The sequence below is a fragment of the Lycium ferocissimum genome, chromosome 8, assembly GCF_029784015.1.
Source record: "Lycium ferocissimum isolate CSIRO_LF1 chromosome 8, AGI_CSIRO_Lferr_CH_V1, whole genome shotgun sequence".
Classification (NCBI taxonomy): Eukaryota; Viridiplantae; Streptophyta; class Magnoliopsida; order Solanales; family Solanaceae; genus Lycium; species Lycium ferocissimum.
This window is the reverse complement of record NC_081349.1, coordinates 12,364,094-12,387,647: the sequence shown is the minus strand read 5'-3', so window position 1 is coordinate 12,387,647 and position 23,554 is coordinate 12,364,094. Positions and strand designations below refer to the sequence as shown.

Genomic DNA, 23,554 nt, shown 5'->3' with positions numbered 1-23,554 from the left:
GGACTAATCAACAGTTATTCTGGTGACCACAGAATGCTTTCTTCCTCTACCAGCAGAATTGTTTCCATTTTTGGTAATTTGCCACTACCCACTAGATCTTCTTCTTGGTCTCTGCCTAAATCTTTTAATCTTCCGGAAGCTTCATTTGTGCATATTGAACTGTAGAACTTCCCGAACAACTCATTTCAGAGCAAGGTCTAATTTTTTCTCCCCTAGTCTCTTTATTGGAAGGAGAAATGCCAGAGAGACGAAGACAAACACTTGTTTAAGCAGATTTTATAAATTCTTTGACTCTGACTGTTACGTTACATCATGTGTAACAAGAAATTTCTGTAAAGTTGTTTCTCCTTTTGACAGGTGCTGCTGTTGTTTCTGTATTTGTATAATATTGGTGGTTTTATTTTTGTTCTCTGCCACATAAGGACCAGCGGCGGACCCAATATTTTGGTCAAGCAGAGTCAATTAGGCAGCATAACATTAATAACATGATGGTCGACAATAGGGATTACCGAACAAAGTGAATTTTGTATGTTGATCTTTTTTCTTTTTCCAACAATGCCCAAGAAAATTTGTCATTTTTAGGTGTTCTTGTTCTGAAAATGAAATAAAATGAAGACAAACAACATCATTTTGTATTTGTATATAAATAGAGAGAGATAATCAGTAAGACTAAAGTCTTCGATTTTAACTTTTATGCTTTATTCTTATAATTAGTTAATAACAGCAACAATTTAGTAATTCTGGAACACCATAAAAAATTAAAAAAAAATAAAATAAACAAACAATTTACTAAAACAATAAATAGATAAAAGTATAGAGCTAAGCTCACATTCATGTATCCCCAAAAATTAAAAAAGACACCTTTATAACTAGAAGTTTTAGAATACATAAAATATCAAGTTAATACACAAGTTTATGCTTACAAGTAAAATTTTAGAAGTTATTATTTACAAACAATAAATAATGTAATGTAAATTATAATAAAAACGTGACCCAAGTAATAAACTTAAAGGAATTGTGAGATAACAATTTTAACATATTATTAATTGAACTAGTTTAACGTAAAAAAGATTAAAACAATGAAGCTAATAAACTAAAATAGTATACGGTGGTATTCCCTTGCACATCATTGTTCTAATTTGGTACTAACATACTCATGACTGAAAAGTATTTAAAATGCATAACGACTGTGCACAGCAAGGCTTGAAAGCGTGTGCTCTCAGATGAATGACTCTGCTCGACCACTGAGCCAACCTTCATTGATGTGTCAAGCGGATTCATTTCGTCTTAGATATTCGTTTCAAGTATAATTTACACATGTAAATAGATTTTTTTTTTTTTTTTTTTTTAGGCGAAGAGGATTTAGTTGAACCCTCTTGTTACAACGTGGGTCCTCCCCTGATTAAGACTCTGGTTTCTGAAATTGGAAAATTACAGGAACTAGGCCTGGATGGATGGAAAATACTGTATCTGATTTGACTTGCTCAAATTTTTTTGTTGCTGATATGATGCATGGATATGGCTTCTTTTTTCTAATCTCTCAACTAAACCAATGGCACGATGTGAACGGATGATGGAAAAAACCTTGTCTTTATTAAAAAACACAGCCTCTCTCCTTGTCCCTTTTATTTTCCTTATGAGAAAATAAATTGGTATATTTGAGCTTTCAATATGCTTGTAAGCTGCCTACTGCTATTATAGCCTTGATTTGCTCTCTTCTCAGCTATACTGTATGCAGTTATCTTTGCAACTTCTTCACATTTCTGAATTAATATCTAAATAAGGATTTCTCTTTAAATCCAGGGGGAAGCGCTAGTAATGGGATATGATGATATGGGGTGAGTACTCGGGGCTAACTTGTTTTTCTTGTACTCTTATCTCGATTTCATCATCGAACTGTCTTTCTTATTCTTTTCTGATGATTGTGCAGTTAATAATATATTAAACCCCCCTATTGAAATTGTTGCCAACTAGCGTTCCTTTCATATGAACGTTCATATATAGTCACTTATCAAAAAAGAATATGGTTCATATATACTCTCTGGCTTTCTCAGAACCAATGATGGCTTACACTGGCTCAAAGTGTCAAAACATAGTGCTCGACATTATAGTAAAATTTCCAAAATAGTTCAGGTAAAGCTGAGTAGCTGGTATCCAGTCGAGAAGCTAATAATAGCAGTTCTATGCTTGATATTAGATGCTTCTGCTGAAATTTCTCTTGCTTACATCATTTCACTGAGACTCAAAAAAGTACATTGCTCAAGCAACCCAATACTTTTTGATGATTCATTTTGTTTTTAGGTTGCCCAATCTGTTATCATGGAAAACATTTGGCTAAAGTCAAAATATGTGGAGTTCAGCTTTAGTGAATAACCCAAGACGTCCTTTTGGGGAAGTGGGAGTACCTCTTAAAGTAGATAAATATATGCAGAGATCAATTGGGATAGCTTGAGTTGTGGAGCTGCTTGATCTGATAGACTAGGGACATCATTCTGGGGAAGGAAGAACTGACAGCAAATAACGCCCTGTCCAATAAAATACCAACTTATGTTACTTATAAATTAGAATTCCCCTCAAACTTCCTGAAAAACACAGGTTGGAATTGGTGTAAGCCTGTAGGCAGTTTCTTTGCCGCTAGCTGCTGAATTCGTGAAAAATGATGTCGGCCTCCAGTCTCCGAGAAATTAAGCAGTGCATTTGTTGTATGTTTGTGCAGATTGTATTTCATTAGATGTAGGTTAGCATTCGATGCAGGCATTGGTAATAGTAATAGTGCATGTCATTCTAATAGGATCACCCAGTTGAGTAGGGTGTTCTCTCTTTCCTGCCCTGAACTCTTCTTGTCTGAGCTGGAGAAAGACTTCGCAAATCATCTAAATGTTTCATTCATCAGGCTGTTGAATTAGAACCACATCATCAGAAGTGTTAAAGACCCTCAATTGAATTGATATGTGTTCTGGTGAGCTCTTTTATATCTGAAAGTTTTTTCATCTTCCTTTCCAACTTGAATAGAAGCAGCGTTCTGCAGACTTCAGAATTGATGGTCAAACATCCTTGACAAAAAGCAAAGACTAAAAATATTTCACAAGCTCCATGTCTCACAATGAATTAAGCTATTTGGCCTTGTTTTCTTAGCCCAATATTGCTCGGCAAGAACCACTGTTTCATTCTCATATACAATGAGGCAGAAAGTACTACAGAGTACAGCTTTCAAGGGGAGATGGTTGCAGTATTCCGAAGGAGGTGACGATAAAAAACGAAGGTTTGAACTTCACTATCCAGATCTGGGCTGAAATTCCGATGGTTTACTCCATTGGAGAAGACAACGGTGAAAGTGGCGAACCCTCTTTTACCCAGCAGATATTGAGGGTTTTGTCAGAGGAGACAGCTGTAGAGGAGACTTCAAATTCAAAAAGGAAGCATGTGAGTCCCCCATGTGACCTTCCTCTGATGAACAAAGTTTCAGGCCCAAAAATTTTGTTAGGCCCAAATCGTTTTGAGGCCTTTTCACAAATAGAGGAACCAGACAAGCAGGAGGTTTTTTTAAATGAAACGCGTGCTCTGTCACGTGAGAATCAGAATCTGCAAACAATTAGGCCCCAATTTCATATCGATCCAGTGCTGCTTGAATTGAAGACAACCGCTTCCAAATTTCTTGAATCTTTCTCCCTGTGGGAGGCGACAAAATTCACTTATTCATCTTATTCTATACTGTTGATTTGGTATTAATGATTAAGATTGAGATGTTGATTTGATATTGATGATTAAGATTGATAGCTTAATTTTAGGAATATATTGTATTGATGTAAATGATTAGGAATTGATTGTGTAATTATTGTCTTTCCTTATTTAGTCTTAGAACTCATGTATAAGTACCCATTCTTATGGATTGTATATTCATTTAGAAATACAAGAAGCCCTTTCTTCTTGCTAAAAATCTTCATGGTATCAGAGCCATTGCTGCCTTTTTTAGGTGAGTTTTCTCCCTCGCAAAGACTAGTGTGGTTCCGTGTTTTATTAAAGAGGTCGAGTTTTTCTCTCTTTGTGGCTGTCCGCACAAAAACCTCCTCCCGTCTCGCTCGTTTTTGGATTATTTTTCTCTCGTGGGGTCGCTAGGGAACATTCCGAGCCTATCCCTACCGTTTTGATTTTTTCCGATCACCGGAATTAGGATTCCGGCGTGGCAGCCAACTTTCCGGCGATTTTTTTCTCCGAATTTTTTTTCCGCTTCTGGGTCTGTAGGCCTATTCTAACCCTTCCCATCCGTGATAATACGGGCAGACACTACGGGAGAGACTTTGTCTCAGGATGAAGTTCAACATCTTCGCCGTCTTCTGAACAAACTTGACTCTTCTAGTGTTGCTAGCCCCAATTATGTGCAACAGTATTGCTTTTAATGCTCAGCTTAATTGTTGGATTATTGATTCTGGTGCGAATAGACACATGACAAAGCTCTTTTCTAAAGGCCTTCAAAATTACTCTCCTAGTCCCAAAGCGGGATTATGCCGAATAGCCACCGGCTCCCTAACCCCCGTCTCGGAATGTTCACTTTTGCACTCCCCGATATTACCTTATCATCCATTCTTCATGTGCCTGGTTTTCCTATTAACCTATTATCGTTAGCGCTATCACCAAAGAACTAAAGCGTAGTGTGATTCTTTCCCGATTATCGTGTTTTTGAAGACCTTCATACAGTGAAGAAGATTGGCAGGTAGATTGCATGATGGCTTATATTTGATCGATGGAACTCGAGACTCGGTCAGGCCTTTTTGTAGGAAATAAGGATGTCAACCCAGTAAATAATACAAGCATGTATCGGTCGGGACACCCATCTTTTTTGCTTTAAAAAAGTTATACCTGGTTTATTTTCTAACCGAGTTTGAACCTTGTCTTGTGATTTACGTGAATATGCCAAGCACACTAAAAACTCTTATCCTTCGAGTGACAATAAAAGCACAATTCCCTTTTCGACTATTCATTCTCGATGTGCGGGGTCCTACTCAAACACTTTCTTTGTCCGGTAGTCGATGGTTTGTTACTTTTATCATTGTTGCACTAGAATGACATGGGTATATCTCGTTAAAAGCCAAAAGTGAAGTTTTCTCCTGTTTTAAGTCATTTCATAAGATGATTTGTACTCGGTTTGAGGCTAAGATAAAGATATTTCGAACCGACAACACGTAATACATGGATAAAACTTTTGGAGCTTACTGGAGTCTTTTTGGGATAATCCATCAAACTAGTCGTCCTTATACTAGTGCATAAAATGGGGTGGTTGAAAGAAAAATAGGCATTTGTTAAGTAGCAAGATCCCTTTGCTTACCATGAACTCGCCGGCCTTTTTGAGGGGATGCCATTCTAGTAGCTGCCTACCTCATCAATAGAATGCCACTTAAAACTCTTAATTTTCGAAGTCCTTTAGAAGCTTTAAAGGGTAAAAATGACTATACTGTTCCTCCAAAGATATTTGGGTATGTTTGCTTTGTTCATGCTAGGCACTCGGGAAACTTGAACCTAGAGCTCTTAAATGTGTCTTTATTGGGTATTCTCCAACACAAAAAGGGTACAAATGTTAAGTCTAAAAAAAGGGTACAAATGTTATCACCCTCCTTCTAGGAGATTCTTTTGTCGTATGGATGTTACCTTTCGGAACTCGAGCCCTATTTTAGCATTACACCATCACCTCTTCGGGGAGAATTATAAGGAAGAAGAGATGGTTTTTCCTAGTTCTATTGTCAAACTACTGCCACAAGGGAAAGCGAAATCGGAGAAAGAATTGTGGGGAGACTATGAAACTACGCTATAGAGAGAAAGTGAAATTGGAGAAAGAATTCAAAGGAGAGACTGTGGGCGTTTGGGTAGGCCTGATTTGATAACTTACTCAAGGAGAAATAGAGAGAAGAAGCCATCACGCAACCCGCCGAAGTCGAACCTTCTTCTTCAAAGTAGTTATCTATACTTCCTAATGAGTTAGATTTGCCTATTGCTCGCTCGGGAAAGAGAGAGCGTAGTCTTTGCACTAAACACCTTTATCTAACTTTGTTTCCTATAATTCTTTATCGCCTCCTATGCAGCCTTTGCCTTGTCTATTTCTTCCGTATCTATTCCCAGGACGGGAGGGAAGCTTTTGCAGATTCTAAGTGAAGAAGCTACGATGGAAGAAATGAAGGCCTTATCAAAGAACGAGACTTGGGAACTTGTCGCATCACTACCGCACAAGAAGTTGGTTGGTTGCAAATGGGTCTTCACTGTAAAACATAAAGCTGATGGTTCCATTGAAAGGTTCAAAGCAAGATTGGTGGCTAAAGGATTCACTCAGACTTATGGAGTGGATTATCAAGAGACATTTGCTCGTTTGTTGCAAAAATGAATACTATTAGAATTCTTCTATCTTGTGCAACCTAATCTTGACCGGGACTTACGACAGCTTTGATGTGAAGAATGCATTTCTTCATGAGAGACTTAGAAGAAGAGGGTGTACACGGAGATTCCTCCTCGGTTTTGGTACCGAACAAAGTCAAGGAAAGGTATGCAGATCAAGAAAGCCTTGTAGGGATCAAGCAATCTCCTAGAGCTTGGTTTGACAGATTCTATAAAGCAATGATCTCCTTTTGGTTACCAACAAAGCAATGCGGATCACACCTCTTTATAAGACATTTAAAGGTAAACTCACTCTTCTCATAGTTTATGACATAGTAATGACAGAGATGATAATACGATTGAAGAAGTTGACGGAATTTGAGATCAAGATCTAGGAAAATTGTTTTTGGGAATCAAGTAGCTAAATCAAAAGAGGAATCTTTATTTCTCAAAGAAAGTATATTCTGGATCTCTTGAAAGAAAAAAATTGACGCAAACCAAATAATCACCCATTGAAAGCAATCACAAACTACAAAGCTTGAGTTGAAAGTTGCTGATAAAGAGAGATAAAGAAGACTCTATTTATCTCTCTCACAAGACATAAACAGTGAGTCGGCCTTTACAGCCTATGCATGATCCTCGAGATCCTCATACGCAAGCCGTCTTTCACATTTTGTGTATTCGAAGTGACATGAAAAGGTCTAACCTGCACATGGTCACCTCCAAATAGAAGATGCAGATTGGCCGGATCTTTGAATGTCTACATCCGGTTATTGTACACTCGCAGGAGGAAACTGTCACTGGGAGGTGCAAGGAGTTGCTAGATCGGGCGCTGAGGCGAAAATTATGGCCCAGTAGGGTTTGCGAACTTTTGTGGTTACAAAAAGTTACTGTAAGAATCGAGATTGTCCGAAAAAAGGAAATTTTCCTTGTATTGTGACAACAAGGTCGCAATCAAGATAGCTCGAAATCCACCAAAGATGACCGAACAAAGCACGTTGAAATTGATCGACACTTCATCAAAGAAAAAGTCACGGGTGGTTCTGAGTTTATTCCACGTGTCTCAGAAAAACAACTAGCTGATATGTTTACTAAAGGCCTCAACAAACGGACTTTTCACATCGTTCATAAGTCAAGTATGTGCGACATCTTTGCACCAACTGGCGGGAGTGTTGATTTGGTATTAATGATTAAGATTGAGATGTTGATTTGATATTGATGATTAAGATTGATAGCTTAATTTTAGGAATATATTGTATTGATGTAAATGAGAGAGAGAGTCTTTCCTTATTTAGTCTTAGAACTCATGTATAAGTACCCATTCTTATGGATTGTATATTCATTTAGAAATACAAGAAGCCCTTTCTTCTTGCTAAAATCTTCATATACCCACCATATCTGCACCTCTCAAACCTTCACCCACCAACCAGAATTTCCCCTCAGTCCCCAAAATTGCCAGATCCTCAATAACAAAAATCCATCACCACCCAATTCTTTTCCTGCCATGCAATACCAAAGGGGGAACCTTGATGAACAAAAAGATGACGATGATATGTCGATTATCCAAATAGATGACTCTCAACCTCTGTTGGCAGAGAGAGAGAGAGAGAGAGAGAGAGAGAGAGAGAGAGAGAGAGAGAGAGAGAGAGAGAGAGAGAGAGAGAGAGAGAGAGAGAGAGAGAGAGAGAGAGAGAGAGAGAGAGAGAGAGAGAGAGAGAGAGAGAGAGAGAGAGAGAGAGAGAGAGAGAGAGAGAGAGAGAGAGAGAGAGAGAGAGAGAGAGAGAGAGAGAGAGAGAGAGAGAGAGAGAGAGAGAGAGAGAGAGAGAGAGAGAGAGAGAGAGAGAGAGAGAGAGAGAGAGAGAGAGAGAGAGAGAGAGAGAGAGAGAGAGAGAGAGAGAGAGAGAGAGAGAGAGAGAGAGAGAGAGAGAGAGAGAGAGAGAGAGAGAGAGAGAGAGAGAGAGAGAGAGAGAGAGAGAGAGAGAGAGAGAGAGAGAGAGAGAGAGAGAGAGAGAGAGAGAGAGAGAGAGAGAGAGAGAGAGAGAGAGAGAGGAGAATCTACAATTGGAGGAAGAAGGAGGTTTAACTATTGTGGATATTATTCCGTTAAACTCAACCGATCAAGTTCTCTCGGATTCAGACCAAGGGATCTCTATTTGGGTCAAACAACATATTATCGGAATGAGCGAGGAGTTTGGTGTTCATTTTCAGGGCTGCGAGAAAGCGGCGCTGGAATTATTTATGAAAATTGATGGCAAGCGACAAGATGTGAAAGAAAAGGCTGTTGCTATTGTTCCAGTGACTCCAAAAGGCAAGGGTTCTAAAGAATTGAAGAATCTGGAACCGGGCAGTAATTTTGTGAGTTTCGGTACAAGAAGTAGGGGGGATGCTTTATTAACCAAATCAATGAAGGTTAACATAGCATCTTGGAATGTGAGGGGCCTTAATGATCATAGAAAGAGGCCGAAAATAAAAAATATGATGAGCAAATGGGGGGCAGATGTGTACTGTCTTCAAGAATCCAAGCTGGAAGGTGACATAGGGGATGTTATTAAAGAGATATGGGCTAATAGATGGGTGAAGTGTGCACAACTAGAGGCTAGTGGTACTAGAGGGGGCATAATTATTCTTTGGGACAGTAGCATTTGGGAAGGAGAAATATGTGTGGTGGGTGCTTACTGTATCACCCTCAAATTTACTGGCAAATCACAGGATTTCTGTTGGCATTTGTCAAGTATTTATGCTCCTAATGGTAGAGTGGAAAGGGAAGAGGTGTGGCGGGAACTAGGGGCAGTTAGAAGCCTCTTTAATGGGCCTTGGGTGATCTGTGGAATTTCAACACTCTGAGATTTCCATCTGAGAAGAAGAATTGTACAAGATTCAATAAAGCAATGGAGGATCTATCTGAATTTATTAAGGACATGGAATGGGAGGACCTACCACTGGTAGGTAGCAAGTTTTCTTGGAAAAAAGGGGAAGGGCATGACATTGCAGCAAGGCTGGACAGATTCTTGATTTCAGAAGAATGGGAAGTCTTTCAGAAAAATCAAGCAATCAGTTCTAGAAAGAGTCACATCAGATCACAGTCCTTTGATACTGGAATGTGGCAACTGGGAGAGGACAAACTCTTACTTCAAATTTGAGAATTGGTGGCTACAGACAGAAAATTTCAAGGACAGAGTGAAAGCTTGGTGGGAAGCTGGGGTGTATGAAGGTAGGCCAGATTATCTGCTCTCCTGCAAACTGAGAGCCTTGAAGATGAAGTTAAAAGAATGGAGTAGAACTGTACAAGGTAATTTGGGGTTACAAAAACAGAACATCCTCAATCAATTGTCCGAATTGGATGTGATACAAGACCAAAGACTTCTGACTGATGATGAGGCCTACCTGAGGGCTGTCCTAACTGTGGAGTTTGAGGAGAATATCAAAAGGGAGGAAGTGGCCTGGAGACAAAGATCCAGGGTTTTATGGCTCAAAGAAGGTGACAGGAATACCAAGTTTTTCCATAAAACTGCTAACTGTCACAAGAGGTATAACAACATTGATAGCCTGTTGATCAATGGGGCTATGGTAGATGAACCAACAGAGATTAGTGAGGAGATCACTAGTTTCTATCAAAATTTATACTCTGAAACAGAAACATGGAGACCACAATTCAATCCCAGAGTACAATCTATGATCAATGATGAAGATAATATCTTGCTACAGAGAAAGTTTGGAGAATAGGAAATTAAAGATTGTGTCTTTTCACGTGCAGGGGATAAAGCCCCTGGTCCAGATGGTTTCTCTATGGCCTTCTTTTCTCATTGTTGGGATGTGGTAGGAGGGGATGTGGTAGCAGCGGTTCAGAATTTCCATGAGCAAGGCTATTTTGAAAAGAGTTTCAATGCCACCTTCATAGCATTGATCACCAAGAATGTGGGTGCCAAAGAACTGAAAGATTTTAGACCAATTAGCTTGATAGGTAGCTGTTACAAGATCATTTCTAAACTGCTAACTGACAGGCTGAAGAAAGTGATGTCTAAATTGGTGGATGCACCACAAATGGCTTTTATCAAAGGAAGACAGATAATGGATGCCATCTTGATAGCAAATAAATGTGTCGATTTGAGGAAGATTTCTAAGGTTCCTGGAATTTTGTGTAAGCTTGACATAGAAAAAGCATATGACCATTTAAACTGGGAATTCCTATGGAGGACTTTGGAGAAAATGGAGTTTGGCTGGAGATGGATCAACTGGATAAAATTTTGTACAAGTACTGTCAAGTTTTTAGTCTTGATCAATGGATCACCTTCTGGTTTCTTCTCCTCTGAAAGAGGTTTGAGACAACGGGATCCTTTATCCCCTTTTCTATTTATTCTAGCAATGGGAGGACTTAGTACAACTCAGATTAACAACAGAATCAAGGGTTTCAAGACCAATGCAGGGGTGAATCAAGGAGTGACAATATCTCACCTTCAATATGCTGATGACACTCTAATCTTTTGTGATGCAGAAAGTGACCAATTGAAATACCTGAGAGTTATTTTTATTCTCTTTGAAGCTATATCTGGACTTCACATCAACTGGGGGAAGAGCTTTGTGTACCCAGTTAATGAGGTGCCAAATATTAATGCTATGGCCAACATCTTGGGAGGCAAAATTGGAGAACTTCCTACTACATACCTTGGCATGCCACTGGGTGCTAAGAGTAAATCTAAGAATATCTGGAATACAGTGTTGGAGAAATGTGAAAAGAAACTAGTTAATTGGAAGAGCCAATACCTATCTCTGGGAGGTAGACTGACTCTTATTACCAGTGTTCTTGATGCCTTGCCAACCTATATGATGTCTGTATTTCCCATGCCAGTGAATGTCATTGAAAAGCTGGATACCATTACAAGAAATTCCCTATGGCAAGGAAACAGTGAGACAAAAAAGATTCATTTGGTGAAGTGGTTGACAGTCATAACCAGTAAGCAAGCAGGAGGAATGGGTATTAAGAACCCGAGAACACAAAACAAAAGTCTTCTGTTGAAATGGCTATGGAGATTTGTTTCAAATGAACAGTCTTTGTGGAAACAGGTTGTCCTGTCAAGATATGGAATGGAAGGTCAATAGGTCACAAAGGAAGTGAAGAATCCTTATGGTGTTGGCTTGTGGAGAGCCATCAGGAATCAGTGGCCTAAAATGTGGAAAAATACCAGGATCAAAGTAGGCAATGGAGGGAAAACATCCTTTTGGAATGATGTTTGGATTGGGCAACTTTCCTTAAAACACATGTTTCCTGATATATATATAACTCAAACCAACAGAGGGGGGCAACAATTTTGGAAGCTAGGGACAACCAAGGGTGGAATCTCAGTTTCAGAAGACTACTCAATGATTGGGAAGTGGAAAGGGTGATAGATTTCTATAGCACCCTTGAACTTTTCAAGGATTTTTCTACTAATGAAGATAGTCTAGTCTGGCTGAAGGAGAAGAAAGGGTCTTTTTCTGTCAAATCTGCTTATAAGGGCTTACAATATATAAGACCTCAGCCTGGGTTTTGGCCTTGGAAGATGATATGGAAAGTGAAGATTCCACACAAGGTGGCTTGTTTTTCTTGGTTATTGGCTAGACAAGCTGTCCTAACTCATGACAAAGTGATGAAAACAGGACTTCAGCTTTGTTCCAGGTGTTGTTTTTTTTGTTGTGAAATTGAAGCAGAGACAATAAACCATCTCTTCTTACACTATAAAGTGACACAACAACTTTGGCAGATATTCCTCAATTTGAGGGGAATCAGGTGAACTATGCCAAGGAGTACATTGGATGTTCTAGCTTGCAGGAATAGAGATGGGAATATGTCAGGACACAGGGAGAGATGGAAGATTGTCCCCGCTTGCATTTGGTGGACAATTTGGAAGGAGAGAAACCAGAGATGTTTTTGTAGATTTTTAGCAAGAAGAAAGGGCTTCTTGTATTTCTGAATGAATATACAATCCATAAGAATGGGTACTTATACATGAGTTCTAAGACTAAATAAGGAAAGACAATATTACATAATCTATTCCTAATCATTTACATCAATACAATATATTCCTAAAATAAAGCCATCAATCTTAATCATCAATATCAAATCAACATCTCAATCTTAATCATTAATGCCAAATCAACACTCCCCTCAAGGGTGCAAAGATGTCGCACACGGCATGAAATTCACAGGCCTTTAGTAAACACATGAAGTTGTTTTTCCACACACGGGAATAAACTCAAGACACCACCCGTGACTTTTTCAGTGTCGATCAATTTCAACGTGCTAGACAGTTTCCTTTTTTCGCACAATCTCAATTTTCTAGTAACTTTTTGTAACCACAAAATTGTCCTGTTCATGTCACAAAGTGATGAAAAGATGGGACTTCAGCTTTGTTCCAGTGCGAGAGGATAAACGCAGTCTTCCAACTAGCCTCTCGAGATTTGGTGAAATTGAAGACCGCTTCTTTTCAAGAGATCCAAAATATACTTTCTTTCGAGAAATAAAGATCTCTTGATCTAGCAACTTCAATTCCCAAGACAAACCGTTAATTTTCCTAGATCCTCGATCTCAAATTCCCCGTGCCAACAACTTCTTCAATCGAGTCATCTCCTCTTTGTTCTCCGTCATTACTATGTCATCAACATAAACTATGGTAAGAGCGAGTTTACCCTTTAAATGTCTTATAAAAGAAAAAGGTGTGATTTAAATCAAAGCGAGGTCAAACCAAGTTCTGTGAGAACGCATACCTTTCTTCCATGTACACCTCTTCTTCTAAGTCTCCATGAAGAAATGCATTCTTCACATCAAATCGTCAAAGTCCCGCCAAGATTAGCCGCACAAGATAAGAATTCTAATAGTATTCACAGAGCAAATGTCTTCTGATAAACTCCATTCCGAGTGAATCCTTTAGCCACCAATCTTGCTTTGAACCTTTCAGGTGGAAAAATGTTTTTGCAACCAACCAAAAATGAATCCCAAGTCTCATTCTTTGATAAGGCCTTCATTTCTTCCATTTCTATGACAAGGCAAAGGCTTTTGAGGGCGATAAAGAATTATGGAAACAAACAGATAACAGTTAGACGCAGAGACTCCTCCGCGAGCAATAGGCAAATCTAACTCAGTAGAAGGCTGAGGATCCAAACGCCCCAGCCGCCCCCCATTCAACAGCCTCCCCCGTCACTTTCCCTGTTTTGAAAACCATCTCTTCTTCCTTATAATTCTCATTTGGTGGACAGGGAGAGAATACCAATAAAGACACATTTTTGGTTCAAGTTTTTCCTAGCGTGAACAAAGCAAACACACCCAAATATCTGGGAGGAACAAGATAGTCATTTTTACCCTTAAAGCTTCTAAAACTTCGAAAATTTGAACGAGGTACAATTTGGTTGCTACTTCTAACAAATGCCTATTTTTTCTTTTCAAAGAACCCCATTTTTAGTATAAGGACAACTAGTTTGATGGATTATCCCAAAAGAGAGTAAGCTCCAAAAGTTTTATCCATACCGAAATATCTTTATCTTAGCCTCAAACCGAGTACAAATCATCTTATGAAATGACTTAAAACAGTGAGTGTATTCTAGTGCAACAATCGATAAAAGTAACAAACCATCGACTAAAAAAAAAAAAAAAAATTGAAAAGAGAGACAAAGATTCAAACTCGCTCTAGAAAATGTATAACTTTTAAAGCTGTCCCAACCGTCATTATTATTTCCGTTGACATCCTTATTCACTCGCAGTCTCGAGTTCCATCGATCAAATATAAGCCATCACGCAATCACCACCGGCAATCTTCTTCCCTATGGTGTCTTAGCTTAGTTCCATAAAAAACAAGGTAGAAAATCCGTGCACATGAAAAACGGATGATAAGGTAATATCGTGAGACATTGTAGGTTGCGAGCCATTGGCACTGTTTTAGAAGAGCCTGTCATGTGTCTATTCGCACTTAATCAATAATTACATTAAAAGCAATACCCCGGCCGCACATAATCACAGTAAGAAAGTCAAGTAAGACGCAAGTCAACTTCATTAAGTCTCTCCAGAAATTGTCACCCATATTATCCGGATGAAAAGGGTGAGAATAGGCCTACTCGTGATCGGAAAAAATCAAAACCGATAGAGATAGGCCTGCAATGTTCCAACACCCCAACAGAAAAATAATCCAGAAGTATGTACCACAAGAGAGAGAAAAACTCAACTTTGATTGAAACCCTAGTGCCGTAGTGAGAAAACACATCGATACCATGTAGATTTTTAGCAAGAACAACGGGCTTTTGTATTTCTGAATTAATATACAATCCTATTTAATACATGAGTTCTAAGACTAAATAAGGAAAGACAATATTACATAATCTATTCCTAATCATTTACATCAATACAATATATTCCTAAAATAAAGCTATCAATCTTAATCATCAATATCAAATCAACATCTCAATCTTAATCATTAATGCCAAATCAACAGTTTTAAAGACAAGAGTACCTCCTTTCAGAAATTGAAAATGAATTGTCTAGCCTTTTTCTATTTTTGGTGTATTCATGACCTTCCTCAAGCGGCTGAGGACATTGTCACTGTTTTAGATTGTCTGTGAAGGTCCTAGGTGGTAGGTTTTGCCTTTGTAACCACTACTTGTTGAAGTACACCTTTGGTGTAGCCTTGTCCATAATAGAATGTTAACTGTTTCAAAAAAAAAAAAAAAAAAAAAAAAAAAAAAAAAATTCTGGCCCTAAGATTTGTTCTCAACTTCTCGGTTCCATAAAAAACCAAGAGCGCGGTGACCTTAAGCCTCGGTGTTAGAGGAAGCAGAGAGCTTTCTGGAAAACCATTTATTCGACTTTTGAAACCCTAACACATTATTGCACAAGCTATTTAATAAGCACATTTCTTTTCAAAGATGTTATCTGAACTAAACAAACTGATGGTGTATTTTCACTATATTAGCTTTAGTTGATTAACGTTTGTTCATGTTGAAATCTTCCCATTTTTCTTCTAGGCATGACTGTGTTGTTGCAGATGCGCTAACATCTTATTACTACATTAAATGCTGGCTTGCAACATGTAGGTGACTTATCTTTTTGTTCTTTTCTTTTTCTACTACAGTTATGAACTATGGAAACCATATCTCCGTGCTATGATGGAATGTGATATGAAAGCCGTTAGCATAGGAACCAAGAGAAAGGCTGAGGTTCTAGAAACTTGCTTGCAGCAGATGAAAGCTTGCTTTTTAGATGTAAGTCAATAACAAAATTCAGAAATACAGATGCTTTTCAAGATTTTCTTGTGCTACTTTAAAATTCATCCTAAGCAATAGAACTCTTATCTCATTTTAGAAGGTCTGTCAAGTTTCATCTCTTAAGGTAGTGGGACTTTGTTAATGTTGTGGCACAAAGTAGTGATGTCAAGATCGAGGACCTTAGAAGCCTTCGACTACCCCTTTAATGAATTCTGTTATTCTATATTTGACTTGAAGTGCATTGAAAGATGGCGGAGCCTAAAGAATTCGTTATCCTTTTTGAGTGCATTTACTTCACTTAGAGCATGAGTTGTTACTCTATGAAAGGGTAGCAAGCATTATCCTTTCAATGGTGCTTGCGTTTGTAGTATATGAACTTGTTTCTTTGGCTAAGGTTGTTTTCCTCTGGTTGGGAGGTTTGACAGATCACTGATTATTGATCTAGGGGTGTCAAATGGGGGGATGCGCTAAATTCGGGCGGTTAAAATGGTTTGAGTTGATAAACATGTTGGCTTATAACTCGCCCAAAATTTTCTTGGGTCAAGATGTGTGGATCAAGTTATGCTAAACAATAACTGATAATGCAACCTGCCCAATTCAATACCTGCCCAACTCAAAATCATTGTTCATTTGTTTGTTTGTTCTTTTATAATTTGTTTAATTATCAAATCAAAGTAGCAAAAGCTTTTTTTCCAACAACCCCAATCGCTCTGGGCCGTGTAATAGCATGGGTGGCCCAACATTGGTCTGTCTAACAGAAATGATGAGTTTGGCTCTGTTATCATATTGATTAAGTGACTACCTCATCTAAAAATTTAATGAGTGTGGAAAGTGTAAGATGCTTAACAGTTTCGTTTATATATTTCAATATCATGTATATTGCTTTATATACAAAAGACCATGAGAAACATAATCACCTAAATCCCATAAAATCTGGCATTATACATAATCATATAAAAATAGGTTATACACAATTAGAGGAGAAAAAATAATAATTAGAAGTTTGATATTCTAGATTACAAATATTATTCCTAAATCTTAGACGATCAGATCTGGATATGGGGAGTATCTTCCGGGGAATCCTCTATCTTTCAATAATGAGGTGACCACACAATTAAACATGGTATATTAGAGCAAGTAGAGGTCCTGAGTTCAAGTCCACTCGTACCTAAAAAAATAGGGCAGCCCGGTGCACTAAGATCCCCCTATGCGCGGGGTCCACTGGTACCTATCTTAAAAAATAATGTCCATTTGCTTGCCCAAGAAAAAGAGGTACATCCTAATGTGAGGGGGCTTGTTGTAACCTAACATTAAAGAATAAATGTGCCTTCTCTCTAATAATGTAAGCGTTTAATTGTGGTGATCTCTTCTTCAACAAATGGAATTCTTGTAGGCATAGTCTAGAGAGTTAGTTCTTCCGCTCTTTGTATACTCCTAGTCCTTTTGTTTGTCATATATATATATATATATATATATATATATATATATATATATATATATACATATATATATATATAGTATGACAAGTCCGGTCAATGGCCTAATTCCAATTCCTTTTGTTTTAAGTACCATCAACAATGTGAGTATTTTTAAGAAACTTAGAGTCTGTATAGGTTAACTGGTTAAAAGTAGTTGTTAACATAAATTGCTGAAAAACACCTTTAGGTATTAAAGTTGATTTTATAAATAAGCAGTTACGTGTTTGTATAGAAGTACTTCGATAATGAGCAATTAGTCTGTTTGGTAAAAAGGTGTTGATAAGCAAGTACTTTTACATGAAAAAGAGCAATTGGTTTAATAAAACAGTGAGATAATAAAAAAATATGTTTTAGGAAGAGTATTTTGGATATTACAAAAGATATTCGGGGAGGTGATTAGACATGGCATGGCACAACTTCAGCTGACTGAGGACATGACCTTAGATAGGAAGGTATGGAGGTCGAGGATTAGGGTAGAAGGCTAGCAGGTAGCTGAGTGTTGTAGCACTTTGTATAGGAGAGGCGGCAGTGTTTTGGTCGGCGCGCGGCGACTAAAGGCGAAGGGGCCCTACGCCTTAAGGCGCGCGCGCGCGGGCGCTCTTTTTGAAGTGCGGCGCCAATAAATACCAAAAATTAAAATATTTAATTGTATATGTAAATAATCAAAATCTCACTAGCAATAACATATTAGCAAATATTTCAATTCAAAATTCCATAATTCCAACCTATGTCTTTTTTGCTAGCGTCCGACGATTCCATTGAATTTGAACCTACTGTTTATAACTGTGTAACAAAATTTAAACAATTATTGAACAGAAAAAATAGGAGCAAAACAACCAATGCCTCACTGGTCCAAACCTATGTTGCTCGGACTCGGTGTCGAGTGTCGGATACGGGTACGGATCTAGAGGTCGGATTCGGCATAATCTAAATTTTAAGATTGAGGGTACGGATCTAGGTGCGGATACGGGTGCGGGGATTCGGCTAAAATAATTCAAAATTATAAGAAAAATAACTAAATCTATGCCTAGAAATAAAAAACAAAAAATAATTTTTTATAGTTATGTTTCATTTATAATTAAATTTTAATTTTTAATTAACTTGAAACTCTTCTAGATACAATAAGTGTCCACTCTTCAAGAGCTCTCCGTTTCTTTCAATTTAGCCTCAAATTTTTTCTCAGATTGGTCCATGGATTTGGTCAAAGTATCCAATGTCGTTTTGACCAGATCCGACACGAATCCGGTGTCGGTGTCGTGTCGTGTCGGACACGGGTACGGCAGCAAAAGTGAAGGGTCCGAGCAACATAGGTCCAAACAGAGAAAAAAAAAACAGAGGAAGAAACAGAGGAGAAAAAAAACAGAGCAATTAACAGAGGTGAAAAAAACTGAGGGTAAAAAAACAGAGGAGAAAAACCAGAAAACGAAGAAGAGAATAGAATCAGTCAAAAAAAAAAAAAAAACCAGAGGTGGCCGGAAATAGGGCAGTTGTCGCCGGAAAAAAAGAAGAAGAAAGAAGAAGAACAGATGAAGAAGCAGAAGTCGAAAATACAGGAGGAAGAAAGAAGAAGAACTGAAGAAAAAGAAGAAGAAAGAGACATACCTGAAACCTTGAAGGAGAAGAGAGGAGGAGGCAAACAAAAAACCCTAGCTGCTATTTTTATTTAGTCCTCCACTTCATTTAAGTCCTCCACTTTTTTTAATTGTTTTTTTTTTTAAAACCCTAGCTGCTCGCCTCGCCATTTATTCTCGCCTCGCCATGGCGCCATCCTCGCCTTTCTCGCCATTGGCGCGCCTTTTGAAGGTCTGCTCGCCATGGGGCGCAGCAGGGGCCTCTCGGCGAGAAGGCGCTCGCCTTTAATAACACTGAGAGGCGGGGAGCTATCTTCCTTCCCTCTTCTCCTTTTTAGTAGTATTCTCCAGTTATTGCATAGTTTCTTATTCTTCGATGTGTATTACTATCTTTTGCTGCATTTGTTTTGTATCCTGCTACTTTGCTGTCCTATTTTTCTTACAATCCTGCTTCAGATACATTTCCTTTGAGCTGGGAGTTTGTCGGAAACAACCTCTCTACCCACAAAGGGTAAGGGTAAGGTCTGCGTACATCCAACCCTCCGCAGACCCCACTTGTGTGAGATTACACTGGGTATGTTTTTTTGTTTTTTGTTTGTTATTACGGATAAAGTTATAAAAGGTTTGGTCAAACCAGTAAGTGCTTATAAGATGTAAATATAAGTTAGGGGTATGACTTTTGGCTGATTTTGAGCACTTGGCTTATAAGTACTTTTGGTGTTTACCAAACACGTAGCTAAGCTAAATAGTTCTTATAAGCTAGTTTGACCAGGTTAAAATTTAAGCCAAAAACCCTCTTACATGTCCGGATATACAGTATGTAGAATTATGTTGGAAGTAGCTAAATTTCCATGAGCTCTGATGGAGTGCAGATTGCTTTTGGAATTATAATAGTCATTCATACATATTAAACTTAAGAAGCTTACACGTGGCTTCCTCAGCTGGAGAAGCCCCACTTGTGGGACTATACTGGGTATGTTGTTGTTGTAAGGTATGCGAGGTACCGATTCCTAATATCAGCTAGACTTGAATCTAAGATCAAATTGAATTGTGACTTTACCTGATTTCCAACAATTAAGATGTTAGAAACGGTGATCAGTCTGTTTACTAGAATCTTCAGCATCTCCTGCTGGTTGTCCTATCAAAAGAATTTTGGGATAAGGTAAAAGTGCTTAGATCTTAAAATAATTATAGCTAGACTTCGCTGGAGATGAGGTTCACTACTTTTTTGGGTAAGGGACAAAGAATGCCTATGCTAATACAATAATCAGAATGAGACACAGTGCTGCTTTGTACCATTAGGTTCAAGGCACTTCGTTATACTTTTTATGTATTCTGGAGAAAATTTGCAGGCCAGGGCAAACAAAGGAAAGCTCTTTGAAGCCATGTCTATCTTCTTTGAAAGGTATGTCTTTTGCTTACTTTGCTGATGCCTGGCTCAATCTTTGGATTGCCTGAAAATTGTAGCTCTGCAGATCAAACAGATCCACTGGTGGCGAGCAACAAGCAGTTGGCGATGTTGTTCGGAGATGTGGACTTTGTCAAGAGTCAGATATGGTGCTCAGACAAAAACCGGTAATGGGCAGAATTAATTCGTATATTTGGGATCTCATCTCTACTTCCAGCTCCAATGTGCCTCTTTCATTCAGAATGCGACCTTTATTTGGAAACAACATATTAATTGCTGAGAAAAAGTTTGATGATTATTCATAGAAAACTAGAAAACCATTAAACTTGAGTCTGTCAGCATTCTCTTCATATTGGCCATACTAAAGCACCAGGGCCAAAGTTTTCCTTTGAAGACCAGCATGTTAGTGTAAAAATCACTACATCAAGAGCTTATCTGTATTCGTGAAATCATTTATTGCCTAAATTTGTATATATGAGACAGCTGCATGCTTAAGCATCTGTAATGTCTGATTTGCACTTCTATAATCAGCTGCTTCTCATTTTCTTATGGGATTTTCCCTATCCTTACGCGACGTTTTCTGATGACATTTTCACCTTAATGCAGGATGGGAACTTCATGGTTGGTTGCTTGGGTTACCCACAAGTAGGTGCTTTTCCTGTAATTCTGTTCAACAGCTACTGTAGAAATCTTGCACAACTGTTTCTAAAGAGCATGTAATTCCACACACACACACACACACACACACACACACAGAGAGTCATTTGTGTATAAAGCATTCGCAAACTAAAAAGCAAGTTTAGAATGGATGGAACAAGGGCATCAATTTCGTATCAATAGACTTCCACAAGAGGTTACACAGAGCATCAACCTTTTTCCTATTCTCTCCCAACCTTCTCATCAATATTCTTGGCTTGTTTAATTAAGTGGTCTTGAACGCCTTTTCCTTTGCGCCATGATTGAACAGAAGAAGTTCAAGATAGGTAATTTGCACTACCTATCAAGGATTATATGGTGATATCTGGTTCAAGTTGCTGGATCCCATGTTTATAGAAACAAAAATATCCAATCCAACTGACATTCTGATGAACCAAAGAAGTTTCAACACAAAATTTCAACTAATTGACAAAGTATCTTCAGATCAATGAAGAAATACTTACCTGTGTGCCCAACAATATCAGAAATAGGCTAGGGACTGGCTGGAAATCCCAAAACTTCTCCGAAAAGTGACTGGCAGTCTTGGACAAAGGGTTCCGGTGACTGGAACTGAGAGGAAATTGGACGGATAGAGTCGGGATAGAGAGGCGATACTCACAGAAGAAGAATCTCGCCGGAAATCTTCTTTCGTGCCTGGACTGTGAACTGGGGCACCGCCGGAGATGGGAGATTTATTATTGTGTGGAGGCACGTCCGGCATCTTTTTCAGCTGGGTTTGGCTCTTCTATTGGTGACGTTGGTTTTTGCACAACACCACCGAAAGACGAAATTTTTTTCAGACAGCCTTTGCGGTCATCAAGAAATGCGCGGTGACGATCTTCTTTTTTTGTCTTGACATCGCCAATGATTTCACAACAAATCTTTTAGCAGAAGCATTCTGATTCCATGTGAAATGATAGAAGAAGGAGGAGAAAACTGAAGTTTGCTCTGCCCCCAATAACCTTGGTTTAAATAGTGATTGTGCAAGTGTTAATATTTTAGGTACCTAATTACAGGAAAGAATCAATCTAGTTACTTCCGATGTTCCCTAATTGATATACACTATCAGTTCAATATTCTTAACACTTCCCATTCTAAATGTCCAGATTCTATACACATGATATGCTAAGATTGTCTGGTGATTTGATTATATTTTGATATGATTTTATTGATTCATACAGTGCAGAAATGCTGTCTGGCTACCTGGACCTGTATCAGAAGCTTCTGTTACCGAGAATATTTGCACTAGCTGCAGTCCAGGTTGCTTCTTGGAATTTTTCTTTTCTCGTATTGGATTGGGTAGCCTGACCCAATACATCCTTTTCCATATTTTTCCTGATTTCTGAATATGACCTTCAGGACCGGTTTTCAAGATTCAGTTTAAATTTCGCCGGCTGGAAATACCGCCAAATTACAGTGTGCAACATTTAGGTACGCTGGACAATGGGACTCTTTTGTCAAAGTCTATCTCGTTTAAGTCATATTGAGAGACCCTATCCATTTTGCTTCTCCAATGGAACATTACGTAGTTGAAACCATATTTTTCCTTGAACAAATATGTATAAAGAATTATAAAGTGTGGTGGGCTCCCTTTCTCAATGTCTCGTCTTAGGTGTTTTATCTCCATTTCCAATTAATTGACAAAACTAATCTGTTTTTACGTTGCACATATATTTGTGACTCTCAAAGACTGAGTGGTGAAGTCTGAATGATGAATATGCTCCACGATAATGTACAGAAAGTCATTCCATTTTGAATTATTAAACATGAGAATCTGCATGTACAATATAAAATTGTTTGCAATCCACCTTGTCTTTTCTAGGTGCAACATTGATTGACTGTAAAAGTTGTTGATCAAATCTTTGCCAAGTTTAATACTTCACAGTTTGATGGGTGTTGAGGGTGACAGGACTTCAGATTTGGTAGTGACAGGAAGAGAGAGATGTGGAGGCATTTATTTGGTAGTGACGGTAAGAGAGAGATGTGGAGGCATTGCAAAAAATGAACTATTTTTGTTTAACTTCCCAAGAGCTACACAAAATTGAATGATACTACTGTGGTGTCATTGCGGTCGGCCCACTGAGTCGAACATATCAATTTCACCAATCAAACTGGAGTATTTTTGGTTCTAGGACATAAGATTGTGTTTTCTTTTCAATTTTAAAGGGAGGATAAATTAAAAATAAGATAGGAGACTTTGACAGAAGAGTAAACTGTCACATGCTGCAAGGAATTATTTAGCTTTGAAGTAACAACAATGTCTTCCAAAAAATATTCCCATTACTGGTCATTTAACTTATTTAAGTGCATCAACACAATTTCTTGTTGCCTGTAGATAATGCAGTTACATAACTGTGAATTGTCTATATATCTTAGGTTGCATTGGTGGCTGTGATGATATTCTTAGGCAGCTTGTGGAGATTTGCGGAACTGGTTCTCGCAATGCTGCCAACACTTCGGGTATGTAAGGAACATCGTGCTTTGCTGCTTTAATGTAGATGCATGTGCAACTTCGATAGTTGCTTTTCTGAGGCAGTACCTAAAGTCCATTAAATAATTGTTTGTTTCCTAAAAGAGAACATGCATTTTCTTATCTTCCAAAAAATAGTTGGAAAACAAAAAACAGAAAAAGTAAACTCCTATTGCGGTTTTCTTTTTGTTGGAAAACAGTGGGCTCCCTGTGGGAGCACTCTCTGCAAAAGCTGAAATTCCTGTGCATTATTGCCCCAAATGAATCATTCTCTAGATTGATTTTTCCATCTTCAACTGATAAAGGTTTTACTTGTAAATACGATTAGTAGCAGCCATTGTCTGGT

General features: G+C 38.3%; 1 protein-coding gene across 1 annotated transcript in view; it reads left to right on the top strand.

Moving 5' to 3' along the window:
• LOC132066035 (DNA topoisomerase 3-alpha) overlaps positions 1-23,554 on the top strand; it is a 58,515-nt gene that overhangs the window by 28,112 nt on the left and 6,849 nt on the right. The window contains exons 13-20 of the mRNA XM_059459438.1: positions 1,804-1,838; positions 15,453-15,582; positions 19,987-20,039; positions 20,110-20,209; positions 20,649-20,687; positions 21,920-21,998; positions 22,098-22,169; positions 23,115-23,198. Of these exons, the coding sequence (XP_059315421.1) occupies positions 1,804-1,838; positions 15,453-15,582; positions 19,987-20,039; positions 20,110-20,209; positions 20,649-20,687; positions 21,920-21,998; positions 22,098-22,169; positions 23,115-23,198 (592 nt within the window). The remainder of the gene's footprint in view (positions 1-1,803; positions 1,839-15,452; positions 15,583-19,986; positions 20,040-20,109; positions 20,210-20,648; positions 20,688-21,919; positions 21,999-22,097; positions 22,170-23,114; positions 23,199-23,554) is intronic.